The sequence below is a fragment of the Manacus vitellinus genome, unplaced genomic scaffold, assembly GCF_001715985.3.
Source record: "Manacus vitellinus isolate BGI_N305 unplaced genomic scaffold, ASM171598v3 scaffold_15_pilon, whole genome shotgun sequence".
NCBI lineage: Eukaryota > Metazoa > Chordata > Aves > Passeriformes > Pipridae > Manacus > Manacus vitellinus.
In genome coordinates this window covers 11,365,636-11,385,503 of record NW_021939122.1, presented here as the reverse complement: position 1 = coordinate 11,385,503, position 19,868 = coordinate 11,365,636, and the positions used below count along the sequence as shown (strand labels likewise).

The following is a 19,868-nucleotide window of genomic DNA, read 5'->3' as shown; positions in this document are numbered from 1 at the left end:
TCCTTCAGTCACTCGGTCCGTCCCCCGCTCACCCCTGCCCGCCCCTCACACCGTCACGGCCCCACAGTACTACATCTCCCGTCGGTCCCCTCTATGACGGGCGACGCATGCGCCAGCCACCTCCCGACGTGCCCACGCCCCCGAGGCTTGCCGGGATTTGTAGTTCCAGTCTGCGGTATGGGCCCTTGCCGGCCCCACGGCCGGGGACTCCATTTCCCGTGGCCTGCGGGGCGGCGGCATGCGCCGCGCGGGCAGCGGGCGCGGTGGGGGGGCGGCGGGGCAGCGCAGTTCCCGTCTGCGTGGCTGCGGCCTTCACCGAGCGGGGGGGCGGGCCCCGGCCCGGCCCCGCGGGACCATGGACCCGGCCGAGGCCGTCCTGCAGGAGAAGGCGCTCAAGTTCATGGTGAGGGGCCGCGGCGGCGGCGGATGTGGCACCTGTGCGTGTGGAGGGGCTGGGGGATGGGCGTGGGGTGGTGGAGGGTGGCGAGATGGAGCGGGGGCAATGGGGAAGGGGACCCGGGAGGAGGCCGGGCCTCGGGCTGGGCTGGGCCGGGCCGGGCCGGACCGGGGCGCCGGGCTGGCGGGCAGAGGAGGCTGGTGAGCGGGGCCCGGGGTGGGGAGGTGTCCTGCCTGCCGGGGAGGGGCTGCGTGCCGGGAGCAGGGTCCCCAAATCCGTGGAAAAGGAGCACTGGGAGGAGGGGGAGGGAGCTCCAGGTGCCACCTGGGAGCGAAAGAAGTGAAACTGGAAAGAGGCAGGACCTTGCAGAGGGGCCCAGAGGCACCGGGAGGGTTTGCGCATGTAATTCTTGTTTTTTTCCTCTTTATCTGTACACCTCAGACTATCCTTCCATACGGCACACCATCCCTCTGTAATTTTGTTTTTCCTCCCATTTTCTACCGCGAGAGCTGTAAATACTGACACTTAAGCGTTTCACCTGCTGCCGCAGCAGCGTATCAGTTCTAGTGACTGCGAAGAGCACGTACATTGTTTAGATCTGTGAGTTGGCCTCTGGCATGGAAAACAGCCTTGGGGGTACTTGCATCCAAGCTACTCTTCAGATGCGGCTAATTTACGTAGATGCGAGGCATTGTGCACTTAAACTGTAGTTTCATTCTCTTTCTTCGTTAGTTGATATTTCTAAGTGTTTTGGCCAGAAATGTAAGATTTTAGAAATGAAAACAAACTGCTGCCAACCAAACTGCGTGTAAATTTCACATGCCCCAAACTGTTTTTTCCCTAAGGATATAATTTAAATGACTGGCAACACTTGCTAAAAGTTTGTTTTGAATTAGTGCTTCCAGTGGCACAGAATTAAATTTAGGCTCATCAGGAAGAAGGAATTCTATTAAACCTTCAAAACATATGCCCAAAATGAAATTGAGGAAACACTATTTGCAAATTTTAATTTTTAATTGAGCTTTGAAACCACTTGTTTGGCTTTTGTTTTTTGATCTGGAAGAACTTGTTTCTCCTGAGACTTTTTGACCCTTTTGCTAGTAGTCTTCAAGTTTCTCAGATTTATGGAGTCTCAGCTCAGTGAAGTGAGAAAATGCCATGGACACCTAAATAGACAAGGTAGCAATTAGTAATAATGAATGGTCCTCTTTGGTGCGTCGACGGCCAAAGGAGTGTCCCAGATCCTGCTGCACTTGTGTTTGGCCAAGCTTGGTAATTACAACCTGCCTCTAGATAGTGAGTTTCACATCCCAAAAAGTTTCTTGTGAAACATTGTTGTCTGCTGCCAGACAGGACTGTGTAGGTGCTGCCCTCTCTTCTCATATGCTGCCTTTTTTGCCTCCTGTACTGAGGTTCCCTTCCAAGGACTTAGTCCAGGCCTTTTGAGATCATCTGTAAGATCAGGCCTGGAGGCTGAGGGAATCCCCCATCCATCTTGCAGCTGGGCTGTGTCCCACTCGAACAATAGAGCAAACAATAGAGCTCCTTGACATTGGGAAGAGGCTGGAGCCTGAGAGAGCTGATCTTATGGGAGATGTGTCTGTTCAGAGCACCAGATAAAGGGAGGAATTACCAAGATCAGGCTGCACTGAGAGCTAAAAGCTAACCTAAGTTCTTCTATGTTTTATTAGAATGCCTCTTGTATGCAAAATGCTTGTAAAATGTGCAATGAAAGATGTGGCTTTCCTCTGTCCACTCTGAACTTTTTGGGGGTATTTTTGCTTACAGGTTGAGAGGAGAGTGAGAAAAGCTTTGGTTTAACACATCTCAGGCTTTTGCTTTAGTGCGTTTCTGTCTAGGATGTGGCTCTTACTTTAATTATGCTGGTGTAGTAAAGTTCTGTCAGACTAGGGGTCTTCTGGTGTTCACGGAGGGGTGGCACAGGTCGGTTGTTTAGATACGCAAAGTATAAGTTGCAAGTATCATCTTGGCCCTCCTAGGAAAAGTCTTCCTGTTTCTGCCTTTTAGCACTCAGGAAGTGCTTGGGCACTGCAGTAATGGCACTGGTGCAGCTATCTGCACAGAGGTAGCTCGTGCATCCTCTCAGCTAATGCTGAATCATTCACCTTGTCCATCCGAGTGTGGGACACGCTTCGTGTTCGTCTTCCTTGTTTGGTGGCTCACAGTTTGGGTTGAGGGGGGCTTTGCTATTAATTATTGATTTTCTCAGAGCTTCCCAGGCAGCATCGTAGGTAAATACTCAAATACATTTTGGAGACACGAGGCCTATTATCAAAAACTGGAGAGATAGTTTTGGTTTTGATGTGTGTTTGGGGTAGATTTCATTTCATATTGAAAAGCAACCCTGTAGGGGGTAGTCTTTTTGTGCTTCTCTAGAAGATAATACTTTTTTCCACTTAAATATGTCAGTACCTAGTTTTTGACATTGACTTTGAGCAGCTCTCTTGAGTCACAAGATATCAGGCAAGATGGACCTGGTGATTTGTTTTTCATTTTAATGTCCAACTCTAATAGAAAAATGTCATGTGGAAACTTCATCCAGTGCTAATATTATGAATGAAACTATTTTGCTTTAAGGCATCTATATTTAATGCTTTGAAAGGCAGATTGTACTCTGTTGTTTTGCTGTATGCTTATGTCTGTGCAACATTTCGATGGGAGTAGAAGGCAGCTGCCTTCTCAGTGGCTGATACTGGCTTGATTACTTGCCAGTGAAGCAGTATTACATTTAACTAATAGCTGCTACCAGATTCCTAGTTATCCATGGTCAGTTACAATACGTATAATCTAATAGTTTAAAGTTTAAATCATTTATTTAACTTTGTTTCCTTACTCTACATTTTAATAAGGCCTAATTTATTTCTCATATTAAATTACTGTGTATTAACACTGTGCAATACAAAGCAGCTGCTCACCAGGGAAGATTTTTTGCTGGTGAATGAGTGTTTTCTATCATGTGTTCTACATGTCATCAAGTTGTTTGTTTGTTTGTTTGTTTATTTCGAATGAAAGACGGTTCATAGATTAAAAATATGATCTTTTAAATTATATAGTCCAGTTTTCTGCAGCTACAGCAAGGATTTTACCAGAGTGGAACCTATCTTAGTTCACTTCAGCCCTTTTTCGTGTTTGTACAATGCTACAGATAGAAGTACACTCTTTATAAAGTGCAGTGTGTAAGAGACTGATGCACAAGCTGAACATGCCCATTAACTTAAAAAAATGCTCACAAAAGCCCTGCCCCAACCCCCTTGCCTTACAGAGCTCTGCTTTTATGCCTTCAAGAAATGGAATTTCCATTGTCATAACTGTTTACAAAGGAACAAGAAATTGAGGTGCTGGATAAGTAACTTTCATGTTTGAATAAGTGTTTGAAACTGTAGATACAGTATTTAAAGTATGAGTGTGATAGGCTCAACTGAGACTTTGATTAAATGTCATATAAAGTAAACTACATAAGCCTGCATAGAATAGTAGATATTTTTTCAAACTAGCTTCAAATGGTTCTGTTAAGTATACGAATGTTCTGATGATTATCTTTTTAATTAAAATGAGAAATCTTTGTTTAAAGTGGCATTCTTTTTTACGGCCTGTTACAGTCTCTGTAACAATCATTTCTTAAGTCTGAACGTTTTTAATTCCAGGAATCCATTTATATAAAACTATGTTTAGACTTAATTAAGGAACAATTCTTACAAAGCTTGTAAATAGCCAGGAAAAAAGGACAGAAAATAAAACTGACATTCACACTTAACAGAATGATTGTTACAAGGTATGTAATATGCTATAAAAATACAATAAAGCCCTTTTTATAAGAGTTCATATTTTTTGTTCCTCATTTTGAAAGGTATTTAAGAAAAATATCAAAGCTCTATGAAGCGACATCTGTTTTCTTGAATGGACTAGTGACAACTTCGGTTGTATTTAATTAGCAGTGCTTGGAACAGTACCTGACCAGTTTGGGATCCCATATAGGATGGCTGGAGAGGCAAAAGCTTGATATTTAATGAAGTTTCACTTTCTCAGTTTTTACAAATTAATCAATTTGCAATAATTTATTTAATTTCTTGGCCCGTGAATAGAAAGATGTCAATCCTAGCGTTCTCCATGAGTGTCTTTTTTTCTGTTTTATCCCTAAATTACCATTTTCCTTTTCTTTTTGGATACGATTCTAGGAGGTGCTGATGGACCTTCCACTTTCACAGGAGAAGCAGAACCTTTTGGTTGTCTTTTAAGATGCATCTGTGCATTGGGTTTTGGGGGTTTTTTGGTCATTGCCAGTTTTTTAAGGGTTTTGTGTGTGTTTTTGTTTTGGTTCGGGTTTTTTTTTAATTAGGGAAAAGTGTGAAGTTGATTAATTTTTATACTCTCATGTTTGTAGGAGTTTCCACACAACTGCCAGGTAATACAGTGAAGAATAGTCAGTGTGACTGCAGGCTGAAGGGTAATAAAGTTGGAATTTTTTTTCTGTTTGTGTGTGTATATATATGGAACAGATGGACAAAGGCTTATACTTTAAAAGACATTCTATTTGCAGTGAATGATTTATGGTGTCAGTAGGACTGGGATTTTTAAGACCTATGATTTGTTAGCTTTGTTTTAAGAAAGTCTTCTTGGAGAACCTTGCGGACTTCCTAAGAACGTATTTATGTTGTGGACATTGTGGCAGAGAATCCTGAGTATCCAAAGCAAGGGTGTCATGAAAGCAGTGAGAACAATTCTGTGAGCTGGGAGAGCAAGAATGTTGCCTCCTAAATGTGGGCTTGCAAGTCCTGTTTGAATATTAAACGTGTGCTTAGCTGAAATAGCATCCTCTTAGTTGGAAATTTGTTGAGACTAGTGTATTGCAAAGAAAATGTTGATTTATTTTCTTCCATCCCAAACTTTGTGCTGTAGATTTTTCTGCACTTGGTGCAGGCCTCTGGTACTTCAGGAACTTCACCCTCACTTCTCTGGTAATGTTTCATTTCAGCCACTTTGCTCCATTAAATGTATGCAATTAGAAAAGCAAATGGCAAATTTGCTATCGCATCACTGAAGTATTTAGTTTCATAGACTTAAAAAGCCAAATTTGTTGCACCATGCTCTCCACACTGTAATATATACTATAAACATCAGAGAGAATAGGCTGACCTTAATATTTGCTTCTCAGACTAAATCGCCGCCTTGCAGCAGTTATTTCCCACTGAATAAAAAGTTTAATTTCACGCCCTGATTAGTGCTAGTATGTGCAGGTGGATATTTATTTTATGCAGCTAAACTAATCTGCCTTGGCAAATTATTTGCCAGTCAGCAGAGCTGTAATTCCTCATGAGTATTTGGTACTAAATTATCATTCTCATTAGTAAGATAAAGCAGACTGTTCTAACCACAAGTTTGGTTTGGCGAAGGGTTTCTTAAATAATCCTTAGACAGAAGATGTGCGTTGGCCTCAACATTCTCAGTATCCTATAGAGGTTTGTGATACAGAAAAAGGTAATGAGGATTTTAGAGGAAGAAAATAAAATTATTCCATACCTGTGTGTCATCTCTAGAGGTAAGGTAGGAATGTACAGTGTTCAGAGACTGTCCCTCTAAGAGGTATCTAATGAAGAAAAAAATAAATGGTCATCTTTGGAGTATTTCTGGTGGCCAACCAAGCTCTGGTCTCTGGGCCGTAAATGGGATGAAAATATAAACTTCCATTGTTTTATTATTTATTTTTAGTGCTAGCAACTACAGAGGTAGCAGAAAGAATGGCTTCAGACAAAGTTAAATGGCAAAGGAAACTTCATGGTCTGGTCTCGTTTAAAATTCACACTAAAAATATTTGAAGTGGGGATCAGAAAGTATTTCCTGACATACAGATATTGAGTGGATATGCTTGTCAAGTGAATGTGTTCATCCATTATTTTGTTTTCTCTGGATTTTACTGTGTTGGTAGTTTGTTTGTAGCATAAAACGTGTTCATGAAAAGTATTTATTTTCTTTTACAAAGAGCATCATCTATACCTGGAAATTGGGAATTTTCCCTAAGACTTGAGTGAAGGGATTCCACGGACCTTTTTTCATCTGCATAATTGTCATATATTCTTGTCATATTCATTTTCCTAGTGGTTGCTGCAACAGTATTTAGGGTATAAATGATCAGATCACGTGTAAGACCAGTAAAACCAGCAAGCTGAGCAACTCGATTTTGTTGTATGAAAATTTTCATACTAAATTCATCCATGCTGACGGAACAAACCGTTTCCTCACTTCCTTGTCTGCTTACATTGTGTCATTTCAAACTCCACGTATGCTGGTGAGATTTGTGTAATATTTAACTTATTCTCAGTGGCAAGCTTAACTAGTGTTTCAAATACTGAATATTTTCTTCAGTCTTCCTCATTTCCTCCTTACCATTCAGGAGATGCTCAGCAGGCCATATTCTTTATATATTTTAAGTGATTTTGCACATAAGGGCTGAATCCACTGTGTGTTCAGCTGTGGAAACTGAAAATGAGTTGTAGCATAGCAGAGTCCAGTGGCTGCAGCTGAAGAGAAAGTGCTCAAAATACAATGAATAAGCAGTCCAACATGATGCTGCTTCCTTGACAAGATGCTGATCAGTGCTGAGAAAAACTTCTTGATACCACAGAAATGGTTGACAATAAGCGTCCTGGGAACTTCACTAAATATTTCCTGCTTATTCAACATTAGGGCTTTCTAATGTCTCTTTTTCTGAGGTCCTAAGGAACTCTGGTCTTGGACAAATACTACCGCTGCTTGCAGAAAGAGAAAGCTGAAGCTCAGAAATTTGCCAGGGGTCATGGACTGGAGGAATTTGTGTAGGGTCTTATGGTACACTGATAAAAGAAAGCAGAATACAAAGAAACCAGTTCTTCTAATAGCTAGCCTTGTGCTTCTGACCATGTTTTGGTTAATTTTACAATTGGCTAGCCACCTGTTAAGATAACACATTTTATCATTAAACAAAATTAATTTTAAAAATGGCTTGAAACTGTCTGACTTTAATGGGATCTGAATATTCTTAGTTTTAATCTGCCTCATGAGGCTTGTCTTTCTTCTGGGAAGTACATTGTTACATCATTAAAATATCATCCCCTACTGAGAGAGAAATCGGTCCCATTCACTAAATGGCAATGCTGAAACAGTGACAAGTATTTCTAAAAACTGCATTAAAATTCATTTTTTTCTCTTTCATGTGCAAGTTCCTTGGTTCCATTAACCAATGGGTGCTCAGCCTACTTGCAGCCGTGTGTGCACAGCCAGATTTGTTATCTGGGATGGCAGAAGGGTTCAGAAGTGACATTGATGACTTTTAGTTTTAAATTATTTCACTTTTCCTCAGTGATTTTTCTTGGAAACAAATGATTGATCGTAATTTTGTAACCTCTAGCTGCTTCTATTCCTCATCTGTATTAAAAATTGAGAAACATCTGATTTAATTTCCCTTCCCCCACTGCTGAAACAGGGTCTTGTGCATTCATCTTGATGAGAGCAACAGAAAGGAGAGAATAAGGAAGAATGGGAAAGCTCGGCAAGGGGTCTTTCCAGTCTTCGTGAGGGAAGGACAGAAGTATTTACAGTCTGTGAGCAGGAACCATGCAACCTCTTGGCAGAATCCACTGGAGTAACCAGTTTTGACTAGAAGCAGCAAGAAGTCTAGTGCTGGTTTAATTTCCTTCATCCCATGGTAAGAAGGGAAAGGTTATGGGCACTTACTATGAAGGAGTGAAGTTCTTAAGTGCAGTTGTACGTTAGCAGAGCAATAATAAGTGTACTTCTGACTTTAGTCTACATGGGCCCATCTTCTTCAGAAGCACCTGGAGCAAAACAGACCTGCAGAAGATGGTAGAGAGGGAATTTGGATGATACCAGTCAGTGCAGAACTCTGGTGTGGTTTTTGTCAGCTGGCTGTGTGCCTACATGGGATTTTTCTGTTTGTAGTAGCCTCTCATGATATTTCCAGCTTAGGTCATAGTTATTCTTACAGATTTGAGGGGGTTTCTTTTTCCTCCAAATGTAAGAGGATGGATTAAACACTGTGGAAAAAGGTGATGGCAGTTTTTGCTTGGATACTAATCAAGGCAGGACTGTATTCTGACTAGAAAAGAAAGTCAGAATGTTTCCATGCTTGCTCGTACAGCAACCAGAACAGTCTCTGGTTGTTTCAGAGAAAAATGGTCTAGCATGAAAGTCTGTCATACAATGTAGTCACTCTCCCTCTCTACACACATCGTTTGTAATTTATTGTGAGAGCGGTGCAGAATGGAGCACTGTTTATGTGGGAGTTGTTTTTAGTTTATGGATAGTTGGCCTTGAATTCTGTCTGTTAAGAAGAGGTTGGCAGTTCTCCAGGGGGGTTGTTCACTGGGTCTGCTAAATGCCCTTCCTTCTTACATGCCACAACTCTCAGCGTGATTGAGAAATGCAGCCAGCTATCATTCACCTCCTGCAAATTAGAACAATGAGAAGTGGGTGTAGTCTCAAGAAGCGAATTGATCTTGTTTAGAAGATGGGTCTTGGAAGCATCTCAACAGTTTTCTGAAGAAGTCCAAACAATGTTAACACTTCCTTCAAATGTGAAGGTGTTTTCTGTTGCTAATATGTTCAAAAGGAAAAGAAAAATCTTTATTCCCTGTTCTTTTTGTATTTTTTTTCCTTTAAATTTTTTTCTTCTCTTGACTGGTATGACTCCAGTGAATTGTGTTGCTCTAGTACTTTGTTACAGCTGTTGTTTATAAGCAAGCATAAATGTCCTGCAAGGTTTTTGCTAACAAGAAGGTATTTCTGGATATCTATAATCACACTCACCTAAAAATAAGACTTTCTGCAGACACTATAGAGAGCCCATCAGTGAGAAGACACATCTCTGTGTGGGATTGGAACAGATCTGGTGTTGCATGGGTTCAAGTCTGATACTGGCAGACAGTGTACTCTAGAGCTTTTCCAAACTACTCCAAGCAGTTCCTAAGTGGAATTGTCTTTGCTATGCCATTGTAGAGCTATTCCAAACTTGACTACTTTGAAAGTTAGAATCCTTGTTCTTATTTTCCAGCTTAACTCCATTCATGGCTAATTAATTTCCATTTGTTCTTGTGCCAGTGTTGTCCTTGAGCTTAAACAGCTTTCCTTGTTCCCTTGTGTTGATCTGCAGATGTTTGTGGAGAGCAATCGTATTCTTCTGAGCTGGATCTGATCAGGCTAAACCAGCATTTTTTAATTTATTTGTCTTTCTGTCATAGGAAATTTCCTGTAACTTTTGATCATCTTAGCAGACCTTTTTAAACAGCTGCAGAATGTGGTTAGTCTCCCTGAAACTTGAACGACCAGAACTATGTAGAACATTCCAGGAAATATTTTATTGATTCTTTGTACAAAAGCAGTAATCCTAATATCTCTCTTCTGGGAGTGCTTCCCTTTATACAATATCCTACAGTAGTATTTGCCATCATTGTGGCTGCATCATATTGGTGAACCATCATTATCTAATGAGTAACATATCCCAGGACCTCTTTCCCTTCTTCTCAGTTACTGAGTTCCTAATTTATAATGGAAATAATGTAACATTCTGATTTATGTGCATCTAGTGTTTGTTCTGTTACCCAAATCTTCAAGATGCTGTGTCCTATATGTTTATGACGTCTCTTTAATTTCATTAGCACATTAGTAATTCTTGGGGTTTTTTTAGCCATTAGTAAGGATATTTAACATTAATTTCAAGATTAGTATTAAATTTCAACAAGGATCAATGTCTGTACAGCTTGATGGTTCCTTTTTCAAAATAACCTGTGATCCTCTACTCTTTTAGTTTCTTATCCTCCTTACAATTGTTGTATTAATCGTAATCCTCTCCATTTTAACTGGTAACTTCCTACATGTCATCTATCAAGTGCTTAACTACTTCTAATTTGTCTGGACTTCAGTGATCTTCTTAAAGAAGAAGACTGGGTTAGTCTAACACTAATTCTCATTTGTTCTAAATTGGGAATAGATTTACTTAGCCTCCCATGGTGACTGTTTCATTTTGGCAATAGTTATCAGTACTCAGTCTCAGTAGACTTTCTTTTTTGGGGAGAGAGGACATAACTGTTTGTCTGTTTGTGTTTTGGGTTTGTTTTTTTTTTCTTTTTTTTGCCAGTTATTTTTGCAATGTTTTAGACTCATTCTGGCTAGTCATACTGATAGCTGTTCTGCATGAGGAGGCTACCAGGGGCTGCCCATTAGGTGTCTTCAGCTGCTTCTGTTGCCCCCACTTCATCATAGTCCTCCAAGACAGCAGGCTTTGGTGCTTGGCTGAAGGAGGAGTTTCCTCTAGCTAAGCCAAGGAAAGGAGCATTTACAACCTGTGCCAGTCTCAAGGACTTGAGAACTGTCATAGAGCTGAACTCAGTACAGGGCATTTAGATGAGGAAAGGAAATTTAATATATTTTGGTAAGTTCTTGAGGCAATTAGTTATGAATTCCAAGTTACTTATGATGGGTGAAAAGGTCTTGCATTGTAACTGTAGCACAGTGCTTTGTGAGAGAAATGTATTGGGACAGATTGTCCATTCCTGCAAAAAGGAAGTGTTTTGGTTACTTTAGTGAATAGGAAAGTGTTTGGCTTGAGTGCTGGAGTCTGCTCAGAAGGCAAGAGTTTAGTAGCTAAGCAGAATATGTGGTTGAGTGCTGCAGTCTGCTCTTGAAAGTGTTTCCTTCTCTTTAGAAAAAAAAATGGTACTCCTCATACAAATTTGTCTGCTTAATGTTTGAACTGCAGACTTCCTTCCAGGATAGTTGGCACAGACCTGTAATCCATCTCTTCTGCATAATTTTTTGTCTGCTACCTAAAATTTAGCAGGAGATCAGGAAGGTGAAAGTTAACGCTGTAGGTCCTTTTGCTGATTATGGAGATTGTCGTTTTTCAGACTTAATTTTGTTTACTTTGGCTGTATTTTTTTTTTAAGTACAGAATTTTCTATTCCTGGCACTCTGAATCTCAGTGAAAAATTAGAATCCAGGTGAGCTTTATGACTTTTCTGTGGACTTAAAAAATTACGACACAAGATAGTTGAAAGGTAGCAGCTTCATTTTATTGATCTCTAGACAGGCTTCCAGCTGCTTGTTTTATACGTAATGCTTGCACTGTGAATGCCACTGTTCTTGTTGGATACTTACCTGGTACGAGTTCAGACAGTAGCATGAGAAATGGAGCTTCTCTTTTCTTTATCACAGATCTTGCAGTCTTAAAGGAGATTGGATACAGGACTCAAATTTCATACTTAAAATGTCAAATGGTTGTGAAATCAAGCATGTTTTTACTTATGGACATGAAGGGAATCTCTACACTGCTAGAGTAAGCATGTTTGGAGAGCTTGCTGTTACTTTGTCCAAAGATTAATGGAGTGCTGTCATGGGTCTCCATTTGGTTTTCAATACTGTAGCTTAATATTCTTGTGAGCCCTAAAGAAGGTATCCAGGTGTTTCATGTTACAAAAGTAGTTTTCCTGGTTGCTGCTGCTCTTAAAGGATATAAAAAAACTTTGTGTCTGTTTATCTGTCAAGGAATATAAATAGACATCCTCCAGTGGGAGTTGGTTTTGAGCAGATCTCAGTTGACGTACTCAAACAGATTCATTAAAGAGCTGGAGTAGCCATGCTCACCACGTGCAGTGAACTCATTAAGTTTGCAGGCAGTCAGAGCCTACTGTTCAAGAGCACTGTGTCCTTCTGAAGGAGTTTGTGTCAAACTGTGAGACCTGACAGTCAGCTGACTTAGTGTTCGTTCATTCCTTCTACAAAATCTCACAAAGGACACACTTAAATATTGGCAACTCATAGTCATAGGACTAGAGAGCTCATGTTTTTTTCTCCTAATAACAGTTAAAGATTTTGAAATCCTGTATTTGGTTTTGTTGAATTGGAGTCCACAGATCCAGCAGTGCCTTATTTTGAGTATTGCTTTGGGCAGTGGAGTATGGGATCTGTTGTATATTCTGTAATAGGAATTCAGTTTATTGCTGTAATGGATGCAAACTCATTACAAGTTCTAGGCCACAGGGGATGCTTTCCTTTGCTGTGGAAGTCATCTCAACCGGACAATCTTCAGTGCAACTGGCCATGCCCTTCCCTGTCAGTGACTGACAGATCTAATTCTGCCTTTGTAGCCGAGAGCCTGTTAGTTAATGGAGTCGTGAATATTGTTACTCAGAGGCAACCTTCAAAGTATTAAAATGCATTATTCCTGTTGTTCTCTTGATATTTATCAAAGAAGGTGTTGTATCTAATGAATGCAATATTATTGTCAAATAAATACTGTGTGTAGATCATGAGTTAAAGGAATGGTAATATAAGTAGCTTCACTGTTGCTTTGCAGTGACAGAAGAGAGATGGGTTTAGCTTGCCTGTTTAAAACCTATGTGATGGAAACCCAGAGTGAATGTCCTCTCTGAGGGAAAAGAAAGCATTATGGGTTATATGATCAGATTAATAAAATCCTTGGTACATATGTATTTCGTACGGGTCTCAACTTTTTTCCCCTCTCATTTCTTCTTACATGAAATGGAGAAGCAGCAGTACTGCCTTGGAAGTACCGTAGTAGGTTTCCTTTTATAATTATCATTCTTGACATATTTATCCTTTCTTATGGAAGTGAAGATGCAGATATTTAAGAACCCTTCTTGCACAAAAAAGCCCAATTTCCGCTCAGTACTTAATTAGTACTTGTTTATGACACAGCATCTGATTTGATTTTCGAAACAAATTGCACAGTAAAGAGGCTGATATTTAAACTGTATAGTAACCACAGCTCCAGCTGTGACTCAAATCTTGTAAGCCTTCAGGGGTTGTGTTTAGGCTTAGAAAATAGGAACTCAGGCCTGTAATTAAATGTCCTCTGAAAATCAGCCTTTGTAGAGAAGTGAAGAGGGTACCACTGAATTTTAAATTACTGACTTGTTCTCAAAAATCATTCTGGTTGTTCTGGGCCTTGCTAGGGACTGCGGAAATCAAATGGATTAAAAATGGAAGAGTAGATTACTAAAGGAAAAAAAAGTCAGGAGTTGCAGGCAAAAAGATGTGCAAAGTAAGCTCTTCTTCGCTCACTGGTTTATAGACAACTGCAATATATGTAATATTTTTAATATATGGCTAATGTAGAGATGACAAGTTCTGTGGCCACCAAAAAGACTAAAGAGAGAGTAGACACTTCTTCCAGAGTAAAATTGCTTTTCGGAACTGTGAATAAGTTGCTGATGATTGTGGAATAAGCCATCTGTGGTAATGGAGGGCTCATTTTTAAAGCAAGTCCTCAATAATAAACATGCTTGTCTTGGAAAAGGAAGTAGACAGAGTTATATTACAAGTTAGTTGCTCACCTAGATCAAAATGTGAAATATTCACAGAATAGCATGATAGAAATTAGCAGTTAAAGTGCTTTCAGAGTTACTTTTTGAGGAAAGCAAACATTGTCATGGCTATTGAAAAAGAGGACAATTACCCTAGCAGCCTGACTTCTAATCATGGAATGTGCTGGAATGTGCTATGAGAAAATACTATGCTTCTGAATTATATTGAACCATGAGCATGAACGATGTGTGCTCATGAAAATACAAAAATGAGTAGGTCTTGCCAGGCAATTAATTGTATTGCTGATAGAACTGGCCTTGAATGGATCATAATTGTAGAAGATTTTAGTGTTGATTGATAAAATAATACAGCTTTCAAACAAGGCAGTTTACTGTGTCCCACATCTTTTTAAAGCTGGGGGAAGAGAGGCTATTTTATTTTATTTTTTAAATTGTCAGGCATATAAGGGTTCCTCTTATAGTGTGTCTGCTGTCATTCAGATGCTGCAATTCAGAACATTTTAACCAAATGTACTACTTTGACTGCCTCTCTGCTGAAGAATGCATTCCTAGGGGTCACTCACAGTATGCCTTAGAGAGCTACAGATATTCAGAATTTAGGAAATTGGTTGTAAAAGTTTAGCCAATGGTCAATCTGTGACGTTTTAATTAAATTATACTTTTCTATCCATGCTTGTTTTGACATGAACGGGGGCTCACTTGTGTAAATATCCCACTTAAATGGCAGAAGCCGCAGCATGTGGGTAGTGACATACCTCATACTGGTAAAATTTCCTTCTCTTCTCTTTAGTCTAATTTCTTCTTAGATGAGGGCAGGCTTATCAAACATAGAGGAGACATACCTCACAGAGAGGATTTTGCAAATATGGTGTTGAGAGATGAGTGACGGGTCTTAGCTTCTCCTATTTTTTTCAGTGCTGACAAGTTAAATACAAATAAATTGAGTTTACAGTAGCTGCTAATCTGCCGGAAGTCCTGATGGTTTTTATTACTAATACTTAAGCAACCTTACTTTCAAGTCACAAAAAATTGTTTATTTAAATAGAAATACAGTGTTATCTTTGATATTGGAAATACTTCTGCATGAGAGTAATCCTGTTGATGGCAGCAGATCTGTTAATACACTTAAATATTTGCAGGACCAGGGGCTTCAAATTAATGGTTTAAATCACTGTCTTAAATCAGTTATTCAGACTACTCTGGACTGATGGGCTAACAAATGTTAAGCAGCCTGCTGGTCTGAAGAGAAAGCTTGACTGTTATCCTTTAATTTGTAGCTTAGGTGACAGAAACAGGAAGAAATTAAGTCATTTTTCACAATTTGTTGTGGGAACTTGGGCACATCCGAGACGGGTGTTCAGGTCTCTACTCCTGACACTGTGATTTGAAAAGATTGTTACTTCTGCTTGTTTATGAAGGCTTTTTTCTTTTTTCTTGGTAGATATATACTGTACTGTGCTACTTTGAAAAAGCAACTGAAGCACTTGAGCCACAAGTAAATTGTGGGTTTCTGTAGTGTTCTTGCTAGATAAGTAGTACTTTGTGTAGTTTCTTCCATTTTCAAAGCAGGTAGAAATGTCAACAGTTCCTCTCAGCAAAGCTGTGAGGTGAGTTAAGTGAATGTTGTCCTCATTTTACAGTAGTAAAGAGACTAACCACCCATGAAGTTAGTGCTGAAGTAAGGATTAGGTCTTGGAGGATGATGCTTCTAGCTGTGTGAGAAGTCCCCTAAAACATAGTTTGTTCATGTGTTAAGCATTGCAAGTCCAAACTCAGTAGGTGAATGCAGTAACGAGATATACTTGACTTTAATTTATCAGCACAATGGTAATTATTAAAATTCATGTTTAACTGAGATCACTGGCTAGGACACCAGGGCATAATCTTACTGCTACTTTGAAAGATTTAGGAGGATTTAAATTCAAACTGTAGAGAAGCAAAAATAACTAATGTTCAAAGTATATTGTAAAATCCTGTACACGTACTTCTCTTTAGAGGCACGGTTTTAGTCTGTTCCAGTTCTTCTTTTAATTTCAAATTCCAAGACTCAATTACCTCTCCACCATAGGTGGGAAGGTTCGTCATTCAGCAGTGACATGTTTTTTCTCTCCAACCAGTTGTATTTTTTAGAGTACCAAGGTGGACACAGTTTGTACAAACTTAATATTGTGTTGACTCAAGAATGAACGAAGGTAAACTCACCTTGAATACAACCATTCTGAAACTGAGAAAGCTTCTTCCAGCCTTCTGGGAGGAGTTGTAGGGGCCCACATCTGCTGGTTTGGAGGGGAAGTATTGTGAATTAAGAAAGGGATTGTGAAGTAGTTTCTAGGAGTAAGAAAGATCTCTGGATTTGGTGTCTGTGGATGTCCTGTCTGGTCATGTTGCTTAGATGTGATTTTGATTTTAATATCCAAGCATCTCTTTTTTGGGGGGAATAAGAACAGTTGAATCCACTTGAATGTGAGAATGCCTTCAAACTACAAATGAATGTCATACTAGGCAGTGTTTCATTTTTTGGTGCATACTTTTTCTTAGCTGTAAGCTATGTGTTCATTCAGAGCAATTGGATGTCTTGCCTTTTCCCCAACTCAATAAAGCATGAAAACAATAAATGGGAAGGAGATTATATTTGTGTGTCAGTTTGAGGCATAATTTATGGCTGCGTGTGAGTATAGTTTCCTGTTACCCCAATATTAAGGCTGCACCTCTTCAGGGATTTTCCATAATCTCTTCATGTTGTCCAGTGTCTGGTCTGACTGTGTTGAGGGTGAAAACACTCATAGCTTAATTACTGCTGTTTTGACACCGTTTGCTTTATTTAGTGTCAAAAGCATTTATGACCATTAGTCTTTTCTACTGCACTCACCACAGAGGCTGTGCTTATCCAGGTGCATTTGTGTGGAAATTTTAAAGAAATACCTATATATACTGAATTGAAATATAAAATGGTGGAAATCATAAAAATGATTGTGACTTTATTAAAAAAGTATTCTTAAAGCAGCTGATATCAGAAGAGTAAACAAGAACTAATCTGGGTACTGAACCGTCACATGTGGCTTAAAAAAATCTGCATTGTTTAAAGTGCTCCAGAATTTAGACTTAGGTTAGCTAGGTCCCAGTGTAAAAGGAGGTCTCTCTTTATGTCTATTCTCTCCTAGCCCCGAATACACATGCCAAAAGATGGATTCCAACTTATATCTTCTGGATACCAAGCATGGCTAAAGCAGGTTGGACTGTATTATTGTTATTCATCTCATGTGAGGGACCGTGTTGGACACCTGTGCTTGTCTCATTAGTGAAGTACATAAATGAGGGTGTAATGAAGTTACAGTGCCATGTTAGCTGATACCCCTCATAGCCATCACTGTTTTGTGTTTATGCATGCTGTGTTTGTATAACATTTTCTCACCAGTCTGATGAATGTGCACTTCCTGTAAATAAAAGTTCAAAATGCAGTCACCTGAAAGCGAAGAGGGTCAGTGTCTGAAAACAAATCTGCAACAACAGCTTGAATTATAGAATTAAAATGGGCCTTCAAATACAAAGCTGCATGGTGGTGGTGCTGGTAATAATGGGGAGGCCACTGGGTTAAAACTCAAGAGAATTACATCTAACATCTAATTCAGATCTGCCTGGGTGAATCAAGTATGGACACTTACTCACATCACATAACAATTGTGCAGTTTGACACAGTCTGACACTGTGGGGAGTCCCCACTCGGAAGTGGCCTAGTGCTATATTACTCTGGCTATTATTAAAGGCCAGGCTTTAGATGTCTCAGCAGTCTGCCTCTAGCAATTGCTGTCAGCTTTTCACTTTTGTGAGTGAAAAATCCCCCTTCAGAAAAAACAGCTTAATTTATAAATGGCGTGTACAGATCTCTTCTCTCGTGAAGATTATGTATATGATGAATCCTGTGTCCTTGAGAATACATGGCTTAAAGTTGCTGTTTTTGTAGAAAGCCAGAATGATTGTGTTGTTATGGCAACAAAAACTGGAATTATGAAAACAGCACAGATAAGCTGCATCCTGTTGTCACGGCAACTGCAGTTGTGAAATGACGAAACATGGTGGTGAAGGGATCTATGGTACTGCGAGCCCATCAGAAACAAAGAGCCAAGTCACTTGAGCAGAATGTGAGAGTGAAAAACTGCGGCAGCAAACCCCTTAAACCATTAGAGTTCCACTGCAGGTGCTAACAGGAAGGTGTTGATTCTCTCCACTCTTGTGTCAGTACCTTACAAGCAGTAGCAAGGAGTAACTTGCTTGTGCAAGTTGCTTGCTGCTGTTAACTTCTGTTGACTTCTGTGAAACTGAGCAGAGCTTGAACACCTATAAGAAGATGGGCATTGAGTCCTATATTGCATTTGCAAACCATTTCTTTGAATGAGTGATGTGCTGCAAAGGTGAAACATGCTTTGGAGCGTCATTCTGAGAGGCCATTTCTCTCTCTTTCCAAGTCCTCACTAGTGAAGGTCTGCTGGGACACTGAAGCTTATGTTTTCTTGATTTAAACTTTGCTGAGCTGGAGGCAAGGTGTCTCAGAGGAATCTCAACTCTGCAATTATTGTCTCACAGAGCTCAAGTTTGTTGACCTATGGGGCATGGCATCAGTTTCTCTTTCTTATGTGGTGGGTTGGGAGAACAATAGGAAGAGGATTGTGTGGCTGTTCTGTTTTTCTTTTACTTCTGAGGCAAACAGACCAGCATTATATTACCAGTGCTCTGATGCAGGTGGAATACATGCTTTTTTGGCTCTGAAAAATATTGAAAAATGCTCAGTAAAGTTTCACAGGAGGCTTTCGCATCAGGCAACCTCAAATAATAGAACAACTTGCACTTTGAAAAAAATATTTTTTGTAAGTGTGCTTTCCTTTTGATTTTTAGTTTATTGTTATTTGTTCTAAAGTCTGTCTTAAACCTCCTTACTCCTCCTTGATACAAGTAAAAGTTATAAACCTGTGCCTGTGTCAATCAGCAGATGCTGTCATGGAAATAGCTTTGCTATTCCAATTTCAGTGCTGTGATTTCACCACAGGAAGTATAAGGGTAAAGGGGTTGATACAAAGGGTGGGAACTTGATCAAAAGAAAGAGCTTTCATGAGAAGCAGAGGAGTAAAATTTTTTTTGAGGTGAGAGACTGATTTGGTATAGGATATCTATCAAAGGTACTACCTGCAGGCTTCTTTAAAACTATGTATTGAAAAGAGCCACTTCTGATGTATGTAAAAGCAGTAATCTGCATATGCATCCAGATGGAACGGGGTCTGTGCATCAGGTTTATTCTCTTGGTGGTTGTGTTTTTAACAGGATCCTAACTTAATGATTTTTTTTTTCCCCTCAGCATGGCTGAGTATTGATCTGCTGCCTGACTTACACAGAATGTGAGAAGTATCCCAGTAACACACTGTATTAATGCGGACTAAAAGCAGTTTATATTACAGATGAAGCGGAGGAAGATGGAGTTCTGCAAGACTGGACACATACTATAAATATCCATAAAACTGACAATTTTATCTAAAAACAGTGCTGGCTGGATTTGCGTATTTTCAGCCTACTTAAACTGGAGATAATAGTTGAACACTACCTGAGCATGGGTCGCCCACACTGATGCCATTACCCTCTGCCCTTTAATGGCAGGTTTTATATTTAATGTTGCTGTGCTGCAGCAGAAAGCTGTATTGTGTTCTTATGTGGACTTGAGGAAATACAATACCAATGGCCAGAAGTACATGTTGCTTTAAGACTAGCATTTTAAGTAACCTGCAATGTTCTCTTTACTCCAGCTGTTTTCTTTAAGTTCATCTTTTACAAAACAGCAAACACCTACATTTGCTTTATTCAGCCTTGATCTTCATGTAAGCCTTTGTGCTGCCAGCAGTCTGTAACATCCCATCACCTAGATGCTGACCCTTTGGAGACAAGCCACAATTGACTTCTGAGGGAGGAAGGGGGAAAACGTTTGTGTATAAATACGATCAATAGATGTGACATTCCAATTCCTGTATTATGTGGACACCTCCTATAAATTAAGCTAAACTGTGAAATTGGGTGAGTTAAGCTAATTAGCTGAAACACTTACAAAACATTATTTTGGTTATATAAACTGGGAA

The 19,868-nt window shown here is 39.7% G+C and overlaps 1 protein-coding gene across 5 annotated transcripts in view; it reads left to right on the top strand.

Annotated features, from left to right (window-relative positions):
* Positions 1 to 273: 273 nt before the first annotated feature.
* Positions 274 to 19,868, top strand: part of BTRC (beta-transducin repeat containing E3 ubiquitin protein ligase) — a 122,289-nt gene continuing 102,694 nt past the window's right edge. For 3 of the 5 annotated variants that reach the window (XM_018069247.2, XM_018069243.2, XM_018069244.2), the window contains exons 1-2: positions 274 to 403; positions 16,914 to 16,982. In XM_018069247.2, coding sequence (XP_017924736.1) covers positions 356 to 403; positions 16,914 to 16,982 — 117 coding nt within the window. In that variant the 5' untranslated portion in view covers positions 274 to 355. The remainder of the gene's footprint in view (positions 404 to 16,913; positions 16,983 to 19,868) is intronic. The other 2 variants (XM_018069249.2, XM_018069246.2) reach the window with 2 other exon arrangements.